The sequence below is a fragment of the Benincasa hispida genome, chromosome 4 (assembly GCF_009727055.1).
Source record: "Benincasa hispida cultivar B227 chromosome 4, ASM972705v1, whole genome shotgun sequence".
Taxonomy (NCBI): Eukaryota; Viridiplantae; Streptophyta; class Magnoliopsida; order Cucurbitales; family Cucurbitaceae; genus Benincasa; species Benincasa hispida.
Window position 1 is genome coordinate 56,133,507 of NC_052352.1, and position 25,491 is coordinate 56,158,997.

At 32.8% G+C, this 25,491-nt stretch overlaps 1 protein-coding gene across 1 annotated transcript; it reads right to left on the reverse strand.

The window, feature by feature from the left end:
- Nucleotides 1-4,439: 4,439 nt before the first annotated feature.
- Nucleotides 4,440-4,694, reverse strand: LOC120076883 (polcalcin Phl p 7-like). The gene has a single exon (XM_039030832.1). The coding sequence runs from the start codon at nucleotides 4,692-4,694 to the stop codon at nucleotides 4,440-4,442; it is 255 nt and encodes an 84-aa protein (XP_038886760.1).
- Nucleotides 4,695-25,491: the final 20,797 nt, after the last annotated feature.

Consider the following 25,491-nt stretch of genomic DNA (forward strand, 5'->3'; position numbering starts at 1 on the left):
AAACTCACTCAGGATTAAGGTCATGTTACCTATGGTCTCCTGTGAAGTGAAGTTTTTGTCATGAATGACGTTATATAACGAGACTAAAACACTTCATGGTCCGGTCTTATACAAACTCCTTTGTATAGGACGTCTCCGCTCACATGTCTCCACATGAATGATCAGGATCAGGCCATCGATAGCAAACACAAGACTTGTAACTCTCTACAAAGCTTGTCGTATCCGTAGTGTCACCAAGATAAGGTTTACCTCCTATATCCATATACTACATATACCATTTTGGTTATCACTTAAGGCATGATCTACCTGTAAACATGACCTTAATCCGTGAGTTGTGAAATCTGCTATGAAGGGAACCTTTTGTTTGCATGGGTGGGATGGCCAGATCGTCAACTCAACAAATATTGGGGATTCGTACTGGGATCAGCACACAAGATGGAATTCACTTCTTCCCCGACACAGGGGTAAGTAGATAAATTGCTCCCTTAAGGGATGATTCTGGGTCTTGAACAATGTGGTACCACACCCTCTCTTGGCCTAATAGGGGTTTAGTCATAGTGATACTATGATCTATTGTTCATTAGAGGGATCAGTAATACTTAAGAAGTTAGATGTAACTATAGGAGAAAAACGGTAATTTGACCTAGTTGTACTTATGAGTGATTTGTGAAGGGACATCGTACTGTTGATTGGTTATATCCAATGGATATAGAAATATATCTGTAGTGCAAAGAGTGCAACTATAGGTCTTTAGTATAACTCCCCACAATTACGGATGGTCGATAATGTGATTAAAGAGTTTAGTCAGTTATTCATGTATTGTTGGAGCTTCAAGTTACAGGTTCATTAGGTCCCCTTAGTAGCTGCCAAATGGAAAACAACGATCCCGACAAGCTATCAAATGGTCGGGCACTCTTTAATTATATTATCCATCATTCGTTAACTGTCGGGCACTCCACCAGCTGCACTTTTCGCACTACAGATTTATTTTTGTGTTCATTGGATATAACCAATCAACAGTACGATAACCCTTCACAAATTGCTCGTAAGTACAGTTGGGCCAAATTATCGTTTTTCCTATAGTTATATCTAACTCTTTAAGTACCATAGATCCCTCTAATGAACAATACATCATAGTCCTACTATGACTAAACCCCTCTTGGGCCATGAGAGGGTGTGGCGTCACATTGTTCGAGACCCGGAATCAACTCTTAAGGGAGCAACTTATCTACTTACCCTTGCTTCAGGGAAGGAGTGAATTCCATCTTGTGTAGCTGAGTTTCCAGCTCCCAATTAGATGAATCCCCAAAACGGTATGCTTGTTGAGTTGGCGATCTGGCCACTCTCACCCATACAAATCAAAGGACTGCCCTCACAAGCAGGAGTTCACAACTTACTCAAGATTATTGTCATGTTACCTATGGTCATCCTAGTGAAATGAAAATCACTATTATGAACGGTGTTATATAATGAGACTAAACATTTCATGGTCTGGTCTTATACAAACTCCTTTATATAGAATATCCTCGCTCGTATGTCTAATACATGAATGATCAGGATTAGATCATTTGTAGCACTTTACAACATTTGTAACACTTATAAAGTGGGTCATACTCGTAGTGTCACCAGGATAAGGTATCCAGCCTTATCCATATACTACAAACTATTTAGGTTATCACTTAAACATGATCCACCTGTATATCTTCAAATACATGTTTAAGTTACAACGATAACCTTGGATGAGTTTATTGTTTTGTGGTTAATGCAACTAACATGTCATATATTTCATAGACAAAGTGAATAAAATATCAAATATTATTAATCACATACAAGCTTGTTCGTACAAGGTTTACAAACTATAGGACCCAAATTTAGGGCATCAATCCCAACAGTACCAAACTGTAAAAACAAAGTTAGTGATGCAAACCTTGGTCTAGCTTAAAATTGAAGTAATTCGTTGGTTGTTTCTAATCACGAACAATTCATGGACCACCGCTAGAGTCTTTCCTGCTACTCTTCGACTTTAGAACGGATTGTCGAATCCAAATTGTGATGAATTGTAAAGGGAAAAATGAGTTCAAGAGAGTTTGGAGCTTAAGGTTTTGTTGGTTCAAATTCAGCTTCACAAGCTAGAATTTTCAACCCAACTTCAACATTTCTTCCTTCTATTTAAAGAAGAAGCCATGCACAAACAAATTCATCTGAAGTTGACACCAAATTAAGCACTATTTAGTGGGATTTGAGGTGTTATTTAAGTTCAAAATGTGGAAAAATCCCATTAAGTTTAAAATTCAATTAAAATTGAATTTCTAAAAATTGAATTTAAATAAATTTTTATATAATTAATTCAATTAATTAATTTCAAATAAAATTAATTTTAAAGCAATTTTAGATAAATAATTAATCAAATGATTTTATTAATAATATTAGTTTAATAGCAGCACCATTCCCGATCATGAATCTTTATTCATGTGTGCAATATTTAAATCACATTTAAATATTTTCAACTCTCCAAGACGTTAAGTATATCAAATATAAATAACGGTTATTTCTTATGTCAAATTTTAACAATTCAAATTCTCTCATCACACTGTTCTAAGGTTTGGTCCGATATGAGCTAATAGGAGGACCTAATGGCCATACAGATCATGAGCTCCAATGATCCAAGATTAACCGACTAAACTATTTAACCTAGTTAACCAACATTTGTTAACTACTGGGACATTCCACTATAGTCCAGTAGCTTAACTCTCCTCACTGTAGATATATTTATGTTCATTCGATATAACCATGATTAGTTAGTCAATCCTTCACAAATTGTTCGTAATTACAATTGTGTAAAAATTATCATTTTACCCCTGTAATTACATCTTACTCTTCAAGTCCCACTAATTCTCTAATGAACAATTGGTTTGTGGTCCAACCACCAAACCGAGTCCCTCTCGGGCCAATGAGAAGGTGGGCCCTTTTTCAATATCGGAGTCAAAACTTAAGAAAACAACCTATCTACTATCCCTAGAATCGGGTAGGAGTGAATTTCATCTTGCAGGATTATGTCCCTAGTTATCTACCCAATCTTATCCCTAAAATTGGGGCTTATTGAGTCCGCGAACTCGGGCCATTCTCACCCATATAGCTTAAAAGATAATCCAGAATAAACAAAATTTCATAGCTAGCTCAGAATTAAGATCGAGTTGTCTAGGTAATCGTATTGAAATAGTCAGTCTTAACAGTGAACGACGTTATAAAGTAAAAGTGACTATTTCGCGGTCCGGTCTTACGCAAACTCATTACATAGGACGCCTTCACTCACATGTCTCCACATGAATGATTTAGGATCACATTGTTTGTACTAAATACAAAATGGATTGCATTCATAGTGTTCCTAAGATATAAAAGGTATCCAACCTTGTCCATATACTATAGATCGTTTTGTCTATTTACTCGAACTAGATCCACTTTTATGTCTCCACATATAGTTCAAGTATTCATGTAATAGCCAAGGATTCAAGTATTCATGTAATAGCCAAAAGTTCTTAGTTTATTGGATTTAAGATTCTTAAGTGCAATTCACATATTCAGTAACATCTTTACTGAATAAACTTCAATGACATCTTTATTGGAAAGTAGAATATGTTTATTTTTTTTACAAACCACGAGTATTAGGGCATAAAACCCAACAAACCTTTTAAGTTATTAACTTACATTAAACAACCTTGGATTTTAGTTTATTAGATTGAGTTAATACAATCTAAATATCAAATAAAATACTTTTTATTTTATTAGATGAAAAAATTGTATTTACAAATTACAAACTGAGATGTAGGACACTAAATCCAATATCATACCCGATTCCCAGAGGACAATACTGGATCTTGGATTATTTTACTTTACTACAATTTGACATATGTGCCTGTGTATATCACTAACGTAAAATCTTGGATCTACCACTGAGCATGAATATGAGAGAATATTACAATAAATAAAAAAAAGATGGGGGAGAGATGATATAATGTAATTGTGTAATATCGTCCCAATTTTGAAACAACTTTTTTTGGTTAATTTCCAAAATCACTATTTAAATTTAACTACTCATTACTAAAATTGACCCACTTTTTTAGAAAGCATATGTAACAAACTTACCAAAGTTAGGCCAAATATTGTAACAAGCTATGTTAAGGTTGAGATGATTACACAAAATTAACTTAAGAAAAAGATTTTAAAATAAAAAATAAAAATAAATAATAAATAATACATTATCGAGTAGTTACAAAATTCATGAGAATTCCAATTCAATAAAGGGATCGAACACAAATTAAACAATCCGATCGAAGGTATAAAAAGTAATTAAAAAAGGAAAAAAAAAATTGAATGAAAGACCACATACAAACAATTAAGGCACAATGAAGAAATTTTACAATCACATTTGCAATTCCAACCTAAAGCCTCTTGCAAACCTCCTTCATCAAATCAGGATTGGCCCTTTGAAAGTCACAGAGTTCATCAAGTGAAATGAAGCCATTGCCATCCTTATCGATTTCCGACATCCGTCGTCGGACCTCTTCCGGCGAGGAGGAGCCAAGGGCACGAAGAGCACTCTCCAGCTCCGACAGCGAGATCTTCCCGTCGCCGTCGCTGTCGAACCGTTTGAAGATTCGTTCGCATTCCCCTCTGGTCCCTTCTGAATCTGCCATTTTTGGTTTTCGATCTTTGTTTTCTGTTTTTTGGGATTGGAATTTGTACTGTGGAATTGTGATAACAGAATGGACCTAAAATGATGCAAATGAGAGAATGAGAGACATTGTCTTACAAAAATAGTTAAATTAGGAACCACTGGTCTCGGTTAGTTTCAAATTGTAACTTATTGGTGAAATTTTAAAACCTACATTTTCCACGTATGTTCTAAATTATAATAATAATTTCAAAATTATTTTAAGAAATTATTTTAAATGACAAAACTTATTTACAAATAATAGGAGAACAAAACCATTATCTACGTTAGACCATGATAGACGACGATAGACTACTATATATATCATAACACAAATAGACAGATATTATAGTCTATCGCGGTTTATTTGTATATTTTGTAAATATTTTAGTTCTTTTTCTTATATTTGGAAATAGCCGTTTAATTTTCTTTTTCTTTTAAAATTAGTATAGTTCTAAAATCAAAGGAAGATTTTTATTAATAAAAAATTATTATAATAAAATATTCCATATTTACATACCTATAAACAAATTTGAACGTGATTACTATGATTCTGTTTAGTAATTTTTTTTTTTTTTTGAAAATTAAACTTATGGACACTACTTCTACTCCCAATTTTCTTAATTTGTTATCTACCTTTCGCCAACGGTTTAAAAAACTAAGTCAAAGTTTGAAAAGTAAAAAAGTTGTTTTTAAAAAGTTGTTTTTGTTTTTTGAATTTAGTTAATAATTCAACCATTGTAATTAATAAAGATCAAATAAAAAATGCAAATCATTGTAAGAAATGTGCATGAAATAGACTTGAAAATAAAAACTAAAAATCAAATAGTTACCAAATGGCGCCTACGATATCTAAATTCAAATTAGTGATTAATAATTAGGATACAAATTATTGTTTAAGATATTTTATGAATTTTTTTAAAACATTTAGATATTTTTACTTTAAAAAAAAAACAATACATGATCTATTACTTAATTTTCTTAAGAAAAAGGTGGTAAACTAAAAAAAAAACTTATTGGATTAGCCTTTTAGAAGTTCAACTTTTTTTATCTTTTACTTTTAATATTAACATGAATAGATTTTTATCTATTCAGTTGAAGAATTTAGTTATTAACCAAAACTTATACCTATAAGCTTAGACACAAGGGGTTGGTAGGTTTGGAATCCTAATACAATGTTAAACATGGGGTTTAAAATTGGGGTTTAGGTAGTCGGATTTTAAGAAAATTTTGATTCCAATTTAGCCATGGAAAGTATGAGTTTAAGAGATTCATTTTTAGAGTACAAGTTTAGGAAGTCTAGAAATAAACTGCAAATTTAGAAATCTTTGGCTATAACATACTTCATTGTATTTATTAGTCATCAAATCCTAGATTAATTAAATTTGTCATCTTAATTTCTTAAAATATTATTTATATTACTAATTTTAGTTTGGGAGTTTGTAATTCAAAATCAAAATTAAATTTAAAGAAACTTTTTTTTCATCCATTATGAAATCAATATTTCACTAAAAATTAAAATTTTTAAATTTATTTTCCATAATTTGATATTATAATTTTACTCACCAAGAAAACAAACGAAGTATGTAATTTATTATTTATTTTATTTTTAGATAACTGATTAGTGTCACTAGACTGCATAATTGTTCTAGGCTTGAAAACTACGTAATTTATTGGTGTATGCTTTGGATAAGGTATTTCTACATGACAATAATGCTTTTAAAATTTACGGCTTTTTTTGTGGTCTCAATTGATCGATTGAAATCAATGTCAAAATTGATTTCAGGTTGGCGCCAATTAAGCTTAAAAGTGGAATGGATCAAGAATTATATTAGTGAGATTAGAACGGGATATATGGTTGTTTAGAAGATCACAATAGTAGGTTGGCAAAATTTCTTGCAGGATCGAGGTGGGATCCTGATCCAACTGGGGTGAGAAATTCTCGATTTGATCAGGGATGGGGTCACGTTCCCGAATCGGGGATGGGCGGGATGCGGAGGGTATCCCCACCCCATCCTCAAGCCTGACCCCACCTCAATTATATATATTAAGTATTAAACTTTTTATATTTAGTCTAATTTTTAATTTAGCCCAATATAAGCTCAATTAAAGTGTCAAATCTCAAAACAAAGAGATTTTAGGAACAAATTTGAAAAAAGGTCCCTAGGAAACAAAAGGGGAAATGGAGAATGGGTCTCGTGGAGACCCATTTCCCCGACAGGGAATCCCTGCCCCCATCCCTGCCTTCACATGGTGGAGACGGGGCGAGTATGGAATAAATTCCCCCATCAGGGATGGGGACGGGGAATCCCTCCCCACTCTGACCCAACTCCTTGGCAACCCTATGCAATAAAAAATAAAAATAAAAATAAAAAAAAGGTCAAATCCCAAGTTCCCATAGGTAGAAATAGATGCTCTTGCCCTAATGAAAAGAATCCATACTCTTCAATTTGAGTTCTCTCCTAATGTGGCTATTATTAAGGAAGTATATAACCTGATATTTATTATGCGAGCTTTGGACTCTAAATTGTGTTTGAAATATATTTTCAAGTGTTTAATTTAAAAAATAAGTCACTTTGAAAAAAATTAGACTGTTTCGCAACCACTCAAACTAATTTTCAAGCGTATTTTAATAAGCTTTTATGAAAAGTGTTCAAATAAAAATATTTTCTTAAAAAAAAAACTTTTTTCTTACGTCAATTACCATTTTTCATGATATCGTAATTTTATCTTTGTTTTTATCTTAGGTTTTTTTTTTTTCCAAATCTTTTTTTCTTTATATATCATTACTATTTTTCAGGGATACTGTAATTTTATCTTTCACATTTTACCTTTCAAATTATCTTTGTTTTTTAAAAAAATCTTAAGATACAGAAAGAGGTCAGCAAATTTCCCTCTCATTCCATATGATGGAATGGTTATAGAAGTGATTGGTTTGTGGAATATGCCTTTTGTCCATCATCCAAAGGAAGGAAAAACATATAAATTCCAGCTGGGAGGAACAAATAAAGGGGGCTCTCTTTCTTATCTATGATCAGAGATAGTGACGGAGAGATTTACTGTCGCCTACAAACTTCTACTAATCAAATGATATTTATAATATTGAACTGTAAAACTACTACTACGACGACATAGCAACAACGAAAAATCCTATTCGATCTACAGAAAAGCGTTAGTATGAGTTTTTCGTAGAGTTAATTAACTCATTAGAGCGATAAATTGGGGGGAGGGGGGTAAATGTAACTTAGGATTTGATTTATCTAGTTTCGAGAGTAAGAGGAATTTCTATGTAATTTCGACCATCAATTTTCGTTAATTAAACATGCATTTGATTTGTGCATGCACAATGACCTACATAGCCTAACCTAAGTCAACAACTCTACAGGCAGTCGAATTGTTCGAATAAATTAAGCAAGCGTCCTAAATATTAATTAAAACCTAAGCTCTAACTAAACTACATGCCCTAGATCCTATTGGATTCGTATAGCATTCATATAGAATTAAGAACATGTTTATTAAGTTTTAGGATTCCATTATATGATTAATTAGCAAGTTAGCTTAACTCAGTTGATCAACTTGTTCTTGTCCCTAGTTGAAGCTTGCAATTTAAAATTCAAGATTTAGCTACAAGCCCTAGCATACAAGATTCGACTACTTTCTAATTAGGTGACTGTTGCTAGACATTCTAGGGGAGAATGTAATGAAGCTATAAATCGATTAGCAAGGGTGACACACATCTATGAAGGAATAGCCACACATAAATTTGCATCTAGAAATTGAAATAGATTCAAGGAAGGCATAAATTGATATACATTCAATCCATTAACAGAAAATCTCAAGAAATTACAAGGTTCTTGCTCCCAAAACTAAATAAAATTTTACCTCGACATCTCATGGACAAGTGGAAAAGGGGATGTCCAATCCATAAGCTACAACCCAAAAGAAATGTAAAATCTAACCTAAAATATGTAGAAAGATAGAGGAAGAACAAGAAATTTGAGTCTCTTCTCAGCCTCCATGACTTCCCACATAAAAATTCTAAAATGAAGAAAAGGGTGTATTTATAAAATACGAAGCAGAACCGTGGCACTATAGGACAAAGCCACGACACTAGGGCGCACAGCGGCGCTCGCCTGTTGCGCTTGCGTGCGCAGAGGCACTGTGAAGAGATTTGAATTCCCTAAAGAAGAAGTGATTGAATGTCATATGTCTCTAATTTTCATTTTACAAAACTTACTATCTTCTCGCTTCCTCTCCCGTTCATAACATGAACTTAATCTTCTCCTCAAGAACAGATAAACCACAAACGCAGCAACCTTCTTTTGGACATCACCACAAGAATTTTAAGTATTCTCAAGGTGAGAATCAACAGAGAGTGTGTGGGTTTCTGTAGGTTAATTTTGGTGAAGGGACGAGTTTTCTTGGTTGAGAGAAAAACACAGAGAGATTAGATAGGAAGATTAAATTGATGAAGATGGAGAGAGATCTGTGAAAAATATTTTTACGTACTCCTTACTTTCTCTGTGTTTCTCATGTATATGAGAGGTTGAGGGAGTTATCCAGATAACTCCCTCCTTATTTGAGAATTAACTCCTTTGGGAGTTAAAAAAATTTGAATTATATATATATTAGCTACCTTAATATTTATCAATAAGAAATCATATGTTATATCACATATGATATAAGCTATAGTTTATTATTCTCTCATATAACCTATAGTATTAATATAAATCATATTTATATTAATTTTAACCTGTAATTTTCATATAAATCACATTCATATACTTAATATTTGAATCATATTCAAATATTTATTTCTCTCATTAAAATTATATGTTATAATGTATCACATAAATTATATTAATTGTATCATATACAGTTAATTTTCTTTAATTAATTTGAACAATTAAAATTAATCCAAAATTAATTTGATTTCTCATTAATCCTTAATGGGCTAACAAGGTGACCTTGTGAACATATAGATTGAAGCTCTAATGATACGATATTAATTAATTAAACTCTTTAATTAAATTACTTAACCTTCATTAACTGTCAGTTACTCCACTAAAGACCGACAACTGCTCTCTTCGCACTATAGATATATGTTTATGTCCATTAGATATAACCAATCAATAGTATATTGACCCTTCACAAACTGCTTGTAAGTATAGTTGGGTCAAAATTAACGTTTTACCCCTTTAGTTACATCTAATTCTTTAAGTATCACTAATCTCTCTAATGAACAATTAGTCATAGTCTAGTTATAACTAAACCCCTCTCGAGCCAGAAAAGGGTGCGGCGCCACATTGTTCAAGATCCGGAATCATCCCTTAAGGGAGCAATTTATATACTTACCTAATGAGAAGGATTGAATTCTTTCTTGTGGAGCTGTGTTCCCAGCTCCTCAATCAGATGAATCCCCAAAATGATACGCATATTGAGTCGGCGAATCTTGCCACTCTCACTCATGCATATCAAAGGATCACACTCATAAACAAGAATTCATAACTCAGAATTAAGGTCAAGTCAACTATGGTGATCCTAGTGAAATGTAAGTCTCTTCTAGCAACGGTGTTATAAAAAGAGACTATTCATTTCGTGGTTTAGTCTGATACAAACTCTTTGTATAGGATACTGATATTCAATGTGTACGCCTAAGTGAACGCGATCAAGTTATAATATATTAAAATGACTTAAGAGGTTGAATATCATCCTTAGGGATCAAACAAACAATTTTCACTTAACTATTTAGAACCGTATCGATTTTAGCTAGGAAATTGGAAAGTCGAATTGAATGATTTTTTATTTAATTGTAGCAAAACCAAACAAAAGAAATTCTAGAATTAAGAGTGTTTTAAGGTGTCAGTTTTTAGTACATATTTCATTGAACAATACTTAGGTCAATCGTGGATGTAAGCAATATCGTTTATATAAGTCTAGAAACTAAATTTCGAATTATTATCTTTCGGAAATAATTCTTTCTCATGCGATCCTAATTGATAACTAACATCGTGTTATCATTTAAAACCCATGGTATTAAATATTTTCGTTATCAACTTTTACTACTCACCTAACTATGTACGTGACAGGTTAATAGAAATTTAATGTTACAAATCCGATGAAACATACAATCTACCGAATTGAACATTCAATCTAACATTTATTGATGGCCAATCAATATAAATTAAAAAAGTAACATTAAAAGATAAATAGCTATACAATTCCATGAAATTCCTAAATATAAACTCAAATCCATTTGTAAATCCAACAACACCTAAAACAAAGAGTTTAGCCACCCATGGTTCTCGAGAACATATTTTCATACAAAATCGATAGCATTCAAGCACAGAAAAAGAAAGAATTAGAGAAAACCCCATATGGAATGCTCTCCTTTTGTAGAAATTGCCACTTTTCTCTCAGTTAGCACATCGGGAAGTTGAACGGTCTCCACAATTGATCTTCGCTTACTACTCTTTGGTAAGAACTCTCTCTTTTTGGTCTTAAAATTAGGTTTGAGTCTCTTCCAATTAGGTCAGAATTCCCCTTTCACAGTGTTTAAAGTCGTCCAATTATTTAGAGGGTCGAAATTTAGTACAAAATCATTGCAAAAATTAATAGATTTTTTTAAATAAAGAAATGTTGGGTTGTATGTTCTAAAACTCGCAGTTTGTAAACATTAAACATATTTTATTTGCAATAAAGTTGTTATTGAGATTTATTCAGTAAAGTTGTTATTGAATACGTGAATTACACTTGTAACAGCCTAAATCCAATAAACTAACGAACCCCTGGCTCTAGCATGAATACTTGAACTTTATATAGAGACATAAAAGTGGATCAAGTTTGAGTATATAGTCAAAACGGTCTAAAAGTATAGGGATAGGGCTGGGTACTAATCTTGGGGACATTATAGATACGACCCGATTTGTATTCGATACAAACGATGTGATCTTAAAATCGTTCATGTGAAGACATGCGTGTGAGGCATCCTTTTGCAAAAAATGTTTTCATTGGATCAGACCATGAAATAGTCACTTTTCTTTATAATGTCGTTTATTGTTAAAACTAACTATTTCAACTCGATGTCCTAAGATAACTCGATCTCAATCCTGAGCTAACTATGAACTCCTGTTTATTTGGGATTATTCTTTAATCTACATGGGTGAGAGTAGTTCAACAATGCCAACTCAATAAGCCTCCTATTTTAGGGGTAAGACCAGGTAGATAGCTAGAGACATAATCTTGCAAGATGGAATTCACTCATACCTGATTTCATAATTAGTAGATAGATTGTTCCCTTAAGTACTGACTCCTAGTCTTGAACAAGGAGCACCGCCCTTTCTATGATCGAGAGGGGCTCGGTTTAGGTGGTAGGACCACAAAACAATTATTCATTGGTGGATCAGTGGAGGCTTAAGGAGAAATATGTATTACAGAGGTAAAACAATATTTTTACCCAGCTGTAAATACGAAACACCTGTGAATGATCAACTTTCTAATCACGGTTAAATCAAGTGAACAAAAATATATCTACAGTAAGGAGAATGCAACTACTAGGCTTTAGTGGAGTGACCCAGTAGTTAACGAAGGTTGGTTAATTTGGTTAAAAGAGTTTTAACCAATTAATCTCGAATTGTTCAATCTCATGATCTGTAGGTCCATTAGGTCCCCCTACTAGCTCATAAATGGACTAAATCTTAGTATAGTGTGATGAGTGAATTTGAAACATTCAAATTTGATTTAAGAGAATTATTAATTATATTTGAATAATTAAACATTGTTTATTGAATTAAATGAAATTGGAGAGTTGTAAAATATTTAAATTTGATTTAAAAATCTGTGAATAGAGATTCATGTTTAGAATTGGTATTATATTAATTTTATATTTGATATTAAATTAATTTGTTTAATTATTTATTTATAATTAATTATTNTTTAAAAATAATAATAAATTAATTTATTGATTAATTTTATGAAAATTAATTTAAAATTGAAACTGGAATTGGTGGGGTTTTCCCATATTTTTCATTGGAAAAAAAAAATTGAAAATTGGGCGTGTGTTCCTAGGTTTTGTTTTTTTGCAAACATGTCAAAAAACTTTCGCCTGAAAATTTGATTGCTATATAATTTCTATATGATTGTTATGTGATTGATATCTGATTTTATGTGATTGTCACACCTACAATTACAAAGAAGTTGAAGTCATGACTTTGGTTGTTTAAAATGTATTTGCCATACAATGCAATTTCCCTTTTCCATTTTGCAAAACACCTTAAGATTTCATTATTTTTTGTACAAGTTGATGTCAATTTTTAGTGAACTTTGAATGCATGAATTTATTCAATGGATAGAGAGTTTTTAATTGATTTAAAAACTTATTGCAATTTCAAAAATTTTGATGAAATAGGTTTTTAAAAAATTTCACCAGAAAAACACTCTCCAATTGCAAATTCCTTCAAATTCTACTCATTTTGGATATCACAATCCAATCTAAGGCTAAAGAATAGTAGGGTAGATCCTTGTGGTAGTCTACAACAAATTCATGAGTAGAAATCAGCAGTAGATTGGAGCAATTTGAGAGTTCTTCAAAGGTAGTGAATTATGAAACCCTATTGTTTTTAATTGACCTTGCATGCTTTTTACCTTAAATTCATGTAGTTAGAGTGCTTAAAATCCTTATTCATTCTGCATATTGAATGTCAACACCTTTCGGAAAGCCAACAATGCGACGCTTCGATAGTAGTATTGCAATGCTGGTTTGATTTTGCTGAAGCGTTGCAATGCTACATCTTGATACATGACACTTTTCCTCTCTTTTCTTCATTTCCTTTAGTCCATTGCTCGATTTTGACTCTTTTAAGCTTAATTTGGTATTCTTTAGCTTATTTTGAGCATAATTCACTTCTCAATCATAAATCCTAGAAATCACTAACAAACACATCAAATCTGATAAAAACACACTAAAAACAATCGTAAATCTAAAACAAATAACACATATTTTTTGCGCGTTTCAGATATCCCTGCTCACATGTTTGGACATGAATGATCATGATCAATTCATTTGTAACACTTTACAATGATTGTAACAATTACAAAATGGGTCATACCCATACTATCACCAAAATAAGGTACCTAACTTTACCCATCTACTACACACTTTTCAGGTTATCACTTAAATATGAACCACCTATATGTCTCCACATATATGTTTAAGCTTTATCTAATATCTTTGGATCTTAGTTTGTTGGTTTTGAGTTAATGCAACTAAATTTCAAATAAAATAATACTTATTTCATTAAATAAATAATATGTTTGTACAAATACAGTTTACAAATTATAAGACCACAAGATTTAGGACATCAACGCCAATACACTATGTTTTTTTGTCAATCTCCGGAGCATTATGGTGCTCTCGCCTTAATTTATATTTTTCCTTTGGGCACAACGCACAACATAGTGCATGGAGCCGCTGCACCAGCCTCAGGAGTATTTTTGTCATTTCACTGCTCTTAAAGCTTCAATGCTTGATTTCATTTTTGATAGCTCCAAATCAACCCTGAACGACCTACAAAGCTTCGAAATGCATGACATGCTTGAGAATCCTACAAAAATAGACATTTAAACACATTATACATAACAAGCAAGCTATATTAAAGATATAAAATAACTATTTTCTAGAACTATCAGATAGTCGGGATCTTCAAGCTCATTGCCATCAAGGCTTCTCAAGAATGAAGGTACAAAAATTATTTTGTCATATGGAGATATTTTAAGGTCATATGTCAAGGTTTCTAGGTCAAAGTTGATCAATAGTATTCCAATCGGATTAGAACATGCAGAGATTCTTCATCAGCGGCCTATAAAATCCTTCTATTGGGTCAAAAAGGGAAAGGACACGTAAAATTTGAAGACTTCTTTTAGGACAATGTTTCAATAAACCTATTTTTGAATGACGATCAGGTTCAATAAAGACATCAGCTATGAATTCTTGAACAGTAAATGGAATGAATATGGGAATTATCATCTCAGGATTGAACAATGGACAAATTTTTTTCCTCTTCCAAAAGTCATCGCAAGTTATGGAGGATGGATTTGTTGGGGTTAGTGCCCTAAATCTTGTGGGCATTGTTGTTTGTAAACTTTTTATACACAAATTATTTATTAAATAAACTAAAATGTTATTTTATTTGACAGTTTGTATTAATCAAATCTAATAAACTAAGATCTAAGGTTATTTTATGTAATTTAAACATGTATGTGGTTGACATACAAGTAGATCATTTTTAAGTAATAATCTTTATGGCATGTAATATATGGATAAAGTTTGGTACCTTATCCTAGTGACACTACGGATACGACCCACTTTGTAATTGTTATTTATAAAGTGTTACAAACATATTGATCCTAGTTGTTCATGTGGAGATATGTGAGTGGGGGTATCCTATACAAAGAGCTTGTATAAGACCGACTGCAAAATGTTTAATCTCTCTTTATAACATCGTTACTTTAAGAGATTAACATTTCAATAGGATGATCATAAGTGACTCGACCTTAATCCTAAGTGAGTTTTAAACTCCTATCTGTTAGGTTTTATGTTCTAAAACTCGTTGTTTGTAAACAATAGAACTTATTCTGAAAATTCAATAAGTTGTTATTGAATATATTGTTTTTTTTTTTTTTTTCTAAATCCAATAAACCTGAAGTTCATTGACTATTACATGAGTACTTGAACTTTATGTGGAGACATACAAGTGGATCAGGTTTGAGAAATAATCAAAATGATCTATAGTATATGAATAAGATTTGGTGCCTTATTCTGGAAACACTATTGGATGCGGTCTACTTTGTAGTTGTTACAAAGAGTTGTAAAGTGCTACAAACGAAGTGATCCTAATTCATACATGTTATGACATGAGGAGTGGGGGCGTCCTGTGTAAGTGAGTTTTGTACAAGATCGGATCACGAAACTAGTCACTCTTACTTTATAACGTTGTTTATTGTGTAAGACTGACTATTTCAAAGCGATTAGGTAACTTGACCTTAATCCTGAGCTAACTATGAACTCCTATTTGTTTGGGATTATTCTTTGATCTACAAACGGTGAGAGTAGACCAACGTCTCTATTCAATAAGCCTCTCATTTTGGGGATAAGACCGGATGAATAATTGGGTACATAGCCCTACAAGATGGAATTCACTCATACTCTATTAGGGTTAGTAGAGAGGTTGTTCCCTTTAAGTGCTGATTATAGGTCTTGAACAAGAGGCCTCACCCTCTCATTAACCCGGGAGGGATTCGATTAGTTGATTGGATCACAAATAAATTGTTCATTAGGGGATCGGTGGGACTTAAGGAACAAGAAGTAATTTCGGGGGTAAACAGAGATTCGACCCAACCGTTATTACGAACAACCTGTGAAGGGTTAACTTACTAATCATAGTTATATCGAGTGGACATGATATATCTATAGTGAGGGGAGGTCAGCTATGGGCTTTAGTAGAATCACCCATTAGTTAACAAATGGGGGTTAGTTCGGTCTAATGAGTTTAGCCGATCAATCTTAGATCGTTGGAGCCCATGATTTGTACGTCCGTGAGGTCCCCCTACTAGCTCGTAAATGAACTAGCTCTAGAATAGCGTGATAAGTTAATTTGAAATGTTCAAATTAGAATTAAATGAAATTGGAGAAATAATATTTAAATATGGTTTAAATATTTGAAGATGGAATTGTGTAAAATTAATTTAATATTTGATATTAAATTAATTAGAATTATTTAAATTGTCTAAATAATTATTTATTAATTTTATTAAGAAAATAAATCTATAAAATTAATAATATTTTCAATTTTATAACATAAATTGATTTATGAAATCAATTTATCAAAAGTTGAAAAAGAAAGAAAAACACAAAAATAGAAAATAGGCATTTTCCATTACTTCTTCAAGTAGCTCACTAATAATCCACCATCTTCAAGCTTTAATTACTCCATGTATGAGGTGCATCTCATGCAATTATTCTCTTTGCAAGATAGTCTGCAATATATTGAAGAGATTGGAGTAATTTTGATGGAATGCAACCGAAAGAATTTATCTGAAAATTCGTGAGAAGAAAGGTGTTCTTCATTTGGGTTGCTGCTGTGAGCATTCTCCAACTTCCCTTAATTCAGGCTTATTTTCAGTCATACAACTCAATCTAGAGCACCGAGAGGATAGTGGGGAAGATCTTGGGGTGGTATACATCAAGATTCGGAGAAGATTTGCATCTGAATTCAAACTTTGAGGAATTTCTACAAAGGTATGTCATGAAACCCATTTATTTCTGTTGAAGCATGCTTTCATTTCTGCAAAAATTAATGAATTAGAGTGATTATGGATCTTGATCGCTTTTGCTGCGCACTGGTTCGTTCCAACACTATCTATGAGGACGATCCTTTGATCTGTATAGATGAGAGTGGCCAGATTTGCTGACTCAATAAGCTTACCATTTTGGGGACTTGTCCGAGTAGGGAGGTGGGAACACAACCACAAGATGGAATTCACTCCTTCCCGTATTTAGGGTAAATAGATGAATAGCTCCCTTAATAGTTGATTTGGGGTCTTGGACGATGAGGTCTCACCCTCTCAATAGCACGAGAGGCATTAGTTTATAGTTTGACTATAAACTATTTGTTCATTACAGGGATTAGTGGTACTTAAGGAGTTACATGAAACTATAGGAAAAATGGTAATTTGACTCAGCCTAGTTATGAGAAATTCATGAAGGGTCAACTTACTGTTGATAGATTATATCCATGGACAAAGAAATATATCTACAATGTGAAGAGTGTAGTTGTGAGTCTTTAATGGAGTGACCTACGATTAATGAATGTCGATCAATTTAACTAAGAAGTTTAATTAATTAATTTTGTATAATTAGATCTTTTAATCTGCAGGTCAATAAGGTCCACTTACTAGCTCACTAAGGGTAAAATAAGAATCAATTAGTTTTGGATTAATTTGGATTGTTCAAATAAAATAAGAGAATTAATTGTATAAGATACAATTAATATAATGTATATAGATACATTATAATATAATGTTAAGTTTGGAATAAGATTAAAAAATCATATTTTATAATACGAGAGAGATAAATATTTGAATAAGATTCAAATATTATTTATGTGAATAAGATTCAAATATTATTTATGTGAATAAGATTCATGTACAACTATAGGTTATAATTAATATGAGTGAGATTCATATTAAAACTATATGTTACGTAAGAGAATGTGGTTTGAATATGATTCAAATGAAAATTAAATATTTGATATTTAATTGTTAAGTAATTTAATATTCATAATTAATTTTATTAGTTTAGTTATATATTAATTTGAATTTAATATAAAAATTTTAAACTTATAAAATTCAGAATAACTCTGAAGCATGTGAGTGGGGAATTATTCATAATAACTCTTACATTTCTCTCTTTGATGTTTAATACGGTAAATGATTTTGCATAAGAGGAGTGGTGAATGTTCTGTTCAACTCTTTGCAAAAATTAACTCAAGATAATACCTATCTCTCTCAAAGGTTTCTTCACACCCAAAAAGGATCCCACATTCCTGTGTTCTTATTATGGATGATAGTAAAGTAATTGGTTGGTGGGTCTTGGACTTATGGTTGCTATTCTTTTGGGTTAATAGAAGAAGTTCGTGCAAATAAGTGTTTGTGATTTTAAGGAAAGGAAAATACGTGAAGAGAAAGTCTACAAGGGTTAGTATTTTCTACTCTCTTTCTCCTCTATAGTAGCTTGTTGAATGTTATGAATGTTTATCCTTTTTTATTGTATATTTTTTTGAATATTGAAGTTTTCAAACTTGAATGTCAATGGCACGGTGTACACATGCTTCCGCGAGGAATTTCATTCATTCAATTGGTATTAGAATCATATCGTGCATTTACTTTTTCAATTCTAAAACAAAATCAGAGAATAGGTGGGTATTATTCTGCATTTTTAATGTTGGATTGCAAAATGGATGTTTTTGAATTTTGGCACCTTAGATTACTGCTTTAATGAAATTAAAGTTTGTAAGGGCCCGTTGTTTTGGGCATTTAAATTCTACTATCGAGTCTATAAGTCTATGTCTTGTTGATTGGCAACTGTTGCTAAGAAAGGAGATCGTTAAAGGAGCAATTCAGATGAAAATTGAAGTAGAGAAAAACATTGTATGTTGGAGCGTAATGCACAACGTAGCTACACTATGCTTTATGTTACGACACAGAAGACCCAGTGTTGCAACGCTAGGCGACAACATTGCGTCGATGCCTAGCTTAGCAATGTTATGCAGAGCGTAGCATTACGCTGCAACAAGAAAAGTCATCATAGCTACGTTATGGGCAAAATGTCGTTATGCTCCGTATCTGAGGCACACGTGTCAAGCGATTTCTAGACATTGGTTCCAGTCCTTGCGGGAGCAGTTTTAATCTTTTATTTGTATTATTTGGTTTTATTAATTAATTAAATTGATATAATTTGATTATATTGATTTAATTAATTCTTAGGGGTGCCAAAATTTGGTCTATTTTGCTATTTATTTAATTTATGCATGTGATATATGGTTAAATAATATATGTTGCATAATGTATGTGGTATAGTTTTAAAATCCCACATTAGGATAAACATTTTCATGCATCATATTTAATATAAGTGTTATATTTTATAGTTGCACGATGTTATATGCATGCACATGCATCATATTTAATATAAATGTTGTATTATATGATTGCATGTTTCATATAACATCTTCATGTATCATACTTTAATATAAATGTTATATTGTATGATGGTATGTATGATTTTCATTAGTGATTAATATAATTGTTATATTATGGAGATGCATTGAGCATTATATTACTTAATAAATGTAATTGCTATATTTATTTAATGTCATTAGATGCATGTTATAAGTTTTAATTATTCATTAATTTATATGATGTATTAGGCAAATATGGCCATACCTTAAATAATCATCAACGAAACTGATGAAATATTCATACCCTCCTCTAGCTTTAACATTTATCGGACCACAAAGATCTGAATGCACTAGCTCCAAGGGTTCTTTGACTTTAAGACCTTTTCCGGAAAAAGATCTTTTAGTCATTTTACTCTCAAGACAAGATTCACATGGCGGTAATGAACTGTCATCTAACTAATTTAGATGACCATTCTTAACCAATCTCTCAATCCTGTTGAGATTGATGTGATCAAGTCTCAAATGTCAAAGATAGGTATTTGGAGAAATTTTCAATTTCTTATTTTGAGTCTCAACTGTTTTAAACATTTCTATGTTCAAAACAGCTTTTATCTCAATCAGTTTTAACATGTACAAGTTATTTTCTAGTTTTGCAGAACAAATTTTGATATCTTTCGAAGTAATGAACACTTCATTGTTTTCAAAAGAAACTTTGTAATTTTGTTCTAGTAAACATGAGACAGATATTAAATTTCTTTTCATAGAAGGAATGTAATAAACATTTTCAAGTAAAATGTATCTATCTCATATAATTAACTTCATATTTCCCACTGCTTTAGCCGCTCCCGAGTTCCCACCTTAAAGGTTGCTTCACCTTCTATTAATTGTCTCCAGGAACTTGTTTCCTAAGAGAAAATACTGATATGATTAGTGGCACCTGAATCTATCATCCAGGTCTTTTTATCGTTTTTCACTAAGCATGTTTCGATGACAAGTAAATCGTATTTACTCTGTCGTTCGATTTTCACATTCTCATCTATATAGTTCAAAACTTTAAATGATTTGGGAGATAGAGGGCAATCCTTTTTAAAACTTGCTTTGAATCATATTTTGCTAGTAATTTGCATGTTGAAATGTTATTACTGTTAATCAAAGCGGAAGCAACTATTCTAGAAAAATTCGACATGCTGAAACTTTAAATAAATTCTTATTAATAAATTGCAACTAAATCCAAATAAAGTTTTAGCAAAAAGTAATAATATACCCAAAAACCATTATTTATTTGCAACGATACTATAGTGAGTCAGAATAAGGGCTACCGAGGGGCAGTCAAATACTCTTTCACTAAAGCAAGACATTTTTTACTAAATACTATCTCCAGAATAACTCTTATTCCTATAGTCATTTGTTACCATTTTTGGTCAAAAATTACTAACACTTAGTAATTCTGTAAGTGTAACCATCCATTTTCAGAACTTCAAAGGTTGGCCCCAAGGATGCTACCGAATTAAAGAGTCAAAGTCGAGAATGGACCTAAGAAATCCTATCCATTTCTGGAGTTTGAGTTGTTCTGAATCCTATGTTACAACCCTCCGAGGGGATAGCCGTCGTTAAACGACTAACAAGGGCTGCCTAAAGCTATCCAACATATGCAACATAGAAATCTCATGGTCCAAACCAACAGAAGAGACCGCATGACATGTTGACACATATCCTTCACCCACTTACTATAAGCTACTTCCCCCATTCACCTTGATCTTGACCCATACATACACTTTCCCGAATGGAGCAGTCGAGGTATAATCAATACGAAGTTTTGCATGGACCTCACGGTGTGAACTTTCTTAGGGACGTGAGAGTTGAATGAAGGATCTATTAACAAAGATTTCCATGAGCGCGTTCGGATCGCTTCAATTTCACAGTGACCGAAATACAACAACATACATTCAAACGTACAGTTATGCAAACGAACAATCAATTAAAGGCATGTTTTGAACAAGAAATAAACGAGGGAAAGAGTTGTCATACCAGTTGAAGACGTTCTTCAAACTTCATAACTAAATGCAGCGGAATTCTCTACTCAATCAACCAACGCCCGAACAATCGCACAAACACGAAGTCGCGAGGACGACACTACCAAAAAAGAGCCCCAGGTATTCTCGAAGTGAGAACCCAAAGCGTGGTCTTTGGTGAATTTGGTAGAGGAAGGAAGAAGACCAGATCGTGTAGGTGATAAGCAAGTGGGAGGGAAAATGGTGCTATCATATAGCACGATGCTTATCGTTTAGGAGAAATTACATGATCTGGTAGGTTTTACTGAACGATCGTTTAGCAAATTCGGCATACAATACGATCGTTTAGGAAGACTATCTGATCGTGTAGGAACTAGTGTGTGATCGTTTAGCGCAAAGCGACTATCGTATAGACTCTCGAAATACTTAAGCGGTCGATTACTTTTCACTAGCGCGCTCCTTCTTTTTCTTTTTGGACAACTTACGAACGATTCAAAAATGAAACCAATTTCATTTTTAATTCATCGGTTACAATAACCGATGCATTCCCACTAACCCACGTCCGAACGTGAACTTTGGGTTAATTATCATATAATTAACTAACTAAACTATTAATAAATATAATCATATTATATTTTTACCCTATAGTTTGATATCACATATCTACTATAGTATTTTCTCCTCTACTTGATATAAATCATATTTATTTATAATTTCCTCCAAAATAATATATCTCATACAGTTAGCCAATTATATCATATATAATTAACCAATCCAATTAATCATATATAATCGAACTTCCTCTTGTCAATTTGAACATTTCAAATTAACCCAAACACTGGTTCTCGACTTTATCCAAGCTATCCAGGAGACCTAATGACCTGTGGCTCGAAGCTCCAACGGTCCGTGAATAGCTGACTAAAACTCTTTAGCCACAAGATCCACCATCTGTCAACTGTCAGACATTCCACTAAAGATCAACAGCTGAACTCTTCTTACCAATTATATATTCTATGTCCATCGAATATAACCAAACATGAGTACAATGATCCTTCACAGATGCTCGTAAGTACAGCTGGGCCAAATGATCATTTTGCCCCTGTAGTTACATCTCACTCCTTAAGTACCACTGATTCCACTAATGAACATTACAACATAGTCCAACTATGTTGAACACCTCTCGGGTCAAGAGAATGTGTGTGGCGCCATATCGTTTAAACCCCGGAATCAGCCTTTAAGGGAGCTATTTATCTACTTACCCCCTCCTTAGGAAATAAGTGAATTCCATCTTGTGTAGCTAAGTTCCCAGCTCCTAAATCAGACGAATCCCCAAAATAGTAGGTTTGAATCAGCAACCTGGCCACTCGCACCCATACAAATCAAAGGACCACCCCAATGGCAGAGTTCTTCAACTCACTCAGGATTGAGGTCATGTTACCTATGGTCATCCTAGTGAAGTGAAGTCTCTGTCATGAACGGTATTATATAATGAGACATTAACACTTCGTGGTCAGGTCTTATACAAACTCTTTGTATAGGACGCTCCCGCTCACATGTCCCCAACACAATGATCAAGATCAGACCATCTGTGACAAGTCACAACACTTGTGACCATTCCATAAAGCGGGTCGCATCCATCGCGTTGCCAGGATAAGGTTTCCCTCCTAAATCCATATACTACATACTATTTTGATTATCACTCAAGACATGATCCACTTGTATGTCACCACATACATGTTTGAGTCACATACAGATAACTAGGGATTTTATGCTTATTGTTTGTGGTAAAGCAAATAAAACAACAACTGAGCAAAAAATAAGATGTGAAGTAAATATCATATATTAACAACACAACGTTCGTGCAAACTGTTTACAAACTACGGGACATGAGACTTTAGGGCATCAACCCCAACATTGAAATCAATATATCACATACTTGATTTTACAATGAACAACTTCCCTCTATTCACCTAGATTTTGAATCATGCAAACACTTTTCGAATGGAGCAGTCGAGGTATAATCGACACGAAGTGAAGCATGAATCTCGATGTGAACTCTTAAGGACGTGAGAGCTAAAACCAATATATTGTATATGTTATTACTCTCCCATCAAAGCATTCTAACAACATACCATATACGTTATTAACTTCCCACTTGAAGCGTTCTATTATTTGTTTGGGTATATTTATACTCAGGTTTATTTTGGCTAATTAAACAATCCTAAGTCTATGTGGTTTATCCAAATATAACGCTTATAAATGGATTTTAACCTACGATGTTTAGGTAATAAATTGTTTATTACCTCACACCGCTCACATACGCTTATAAAACCGGTTAACAATGCTCAATTATTCGGCAATAATCCCACGGTAGGAGGTGTTCCATAGACCGTCAACCTAAAAACCTCCAGCCTTAGACAGGATTATATACCGGTTGAGTTTGTAACCATGATTTATAAAATAACTACCTATTTTAACTATTAAAACAAATGTTTAACTTACGTGAGCATGCAACTTATCTTTGTTATGAATTTTAATGTCTAGTCCAATTTTATAACAACTTATAAAATAAAAAAAAAAACATGCTTTGCATCCATAACATTCAACAAAGGAATTCAACATTTAATATAACACTTATATTAAATAAAAGAAATCCTAAACATGCATACTATATATTATAACAATTTATAACATATATCCAATGCATGTAACATGCTTCCTATGATGGGATTTTAAATCTACATGGCATATAATATGCACATACATGTTTTAATTTAAATATAACATACACCACATGCATAAAGCATCAAGTATGACAACGATCATTGAGTATGTCATCGAGCATCGAGTATGAGAACACTATCATAATGGTTCAAGTAAAAGTTGGGTGCCTATGTCTTATTATGGTAACACTATCAGATGCGACCTACTCTGTTGTTGTTACAAGGAGTTGTAAAATGCTACAGACGATGTGATCCTAATTCGTACATGTTATGACATGAGGAGTGGGGGCATCCTGTGCAATGGTTTTGTACAAGATCGGACCACGAAATTAGTCACTCTTACTTTATAACGTTGTTTACTATTTTAAGACTGACTATTTCAAAGCAATGACCTAGGTAACTTGACCTTAATCCCAAGCTAACTATGAACTCCTATTTATTCGGGATTATCCTTAGACTTGCATAGGTGAGGGTTGGCTTAATAGTGTTGGTTCAATAAACCTCCATTTCAGAGGTAATACCAGGTAAATAGCTGGGGACATAGGATGAAGATGGAATTCACTCCTACCTGCTTTTAGAAATAGTCGAGAGGTTGTTCCCTTAAGTATTGACTATGGATCTTAAACAAGGAGCCCCACCCTCTTATTGGTACGAGAAGGACTCGTTTATTGATCAGATCACAAACCATTTGTTCATTAGAGGATCAGTGGGACTTAAAGAACAAGAGGTATTCTCCAAGGTAAAGTAGCCATTTGACCCAGTCGTTATTACGAACAACTTGTGAAGGGTCAACTTACTAATCATGGTTATATCGAGTGGACATAATATATCTATAACGAGGGGAGTGCAACTCTGGGCTTTAGTGGAGTGACCCAGTAGTTAACGAATTGGGGTTAATTCGGTGTAAAGAGTCTAGGCAATTAATCTCGGATCGTTGGAGCCCATGATCTGTAGGTCCACGAGGTCCCCCTATTAGCTCATAAATGGATTAGCCTTAGAGTAGCGTGATAAATTAATTTGAAACGTTCAAATTAGAATTGAAGGAATTAGTAATTATATGTGATATAATTATGCGTTTAATTTTTGGAATTAAACGAAATTGGATAATCAATTAATATTTGAATAGGATTTAAATATTAAATGCATGAATAGGGATTCATGATGGTGGAATCTATGTTAAATTAATTTAATATTCGATATTAAATTTATTAGAATTAATTAAATTATTTAATTAGTAATTTATTATTAATTTTATTAGAAAATTAGTTAATGAATTGATTTTGTAAAATTAATAAAGTTTTCAATTTTGAAAA

What these genes read in the sequence shown, in the direction of transcription:
- LOC120076883 (XM_039030832.1), bottom strand. Translation starts at nt 4,694, where the DNA reads ATGGCAGATTCAGAAGGGACCAGAGGGGAATGCGAACGAATCTTCAAA.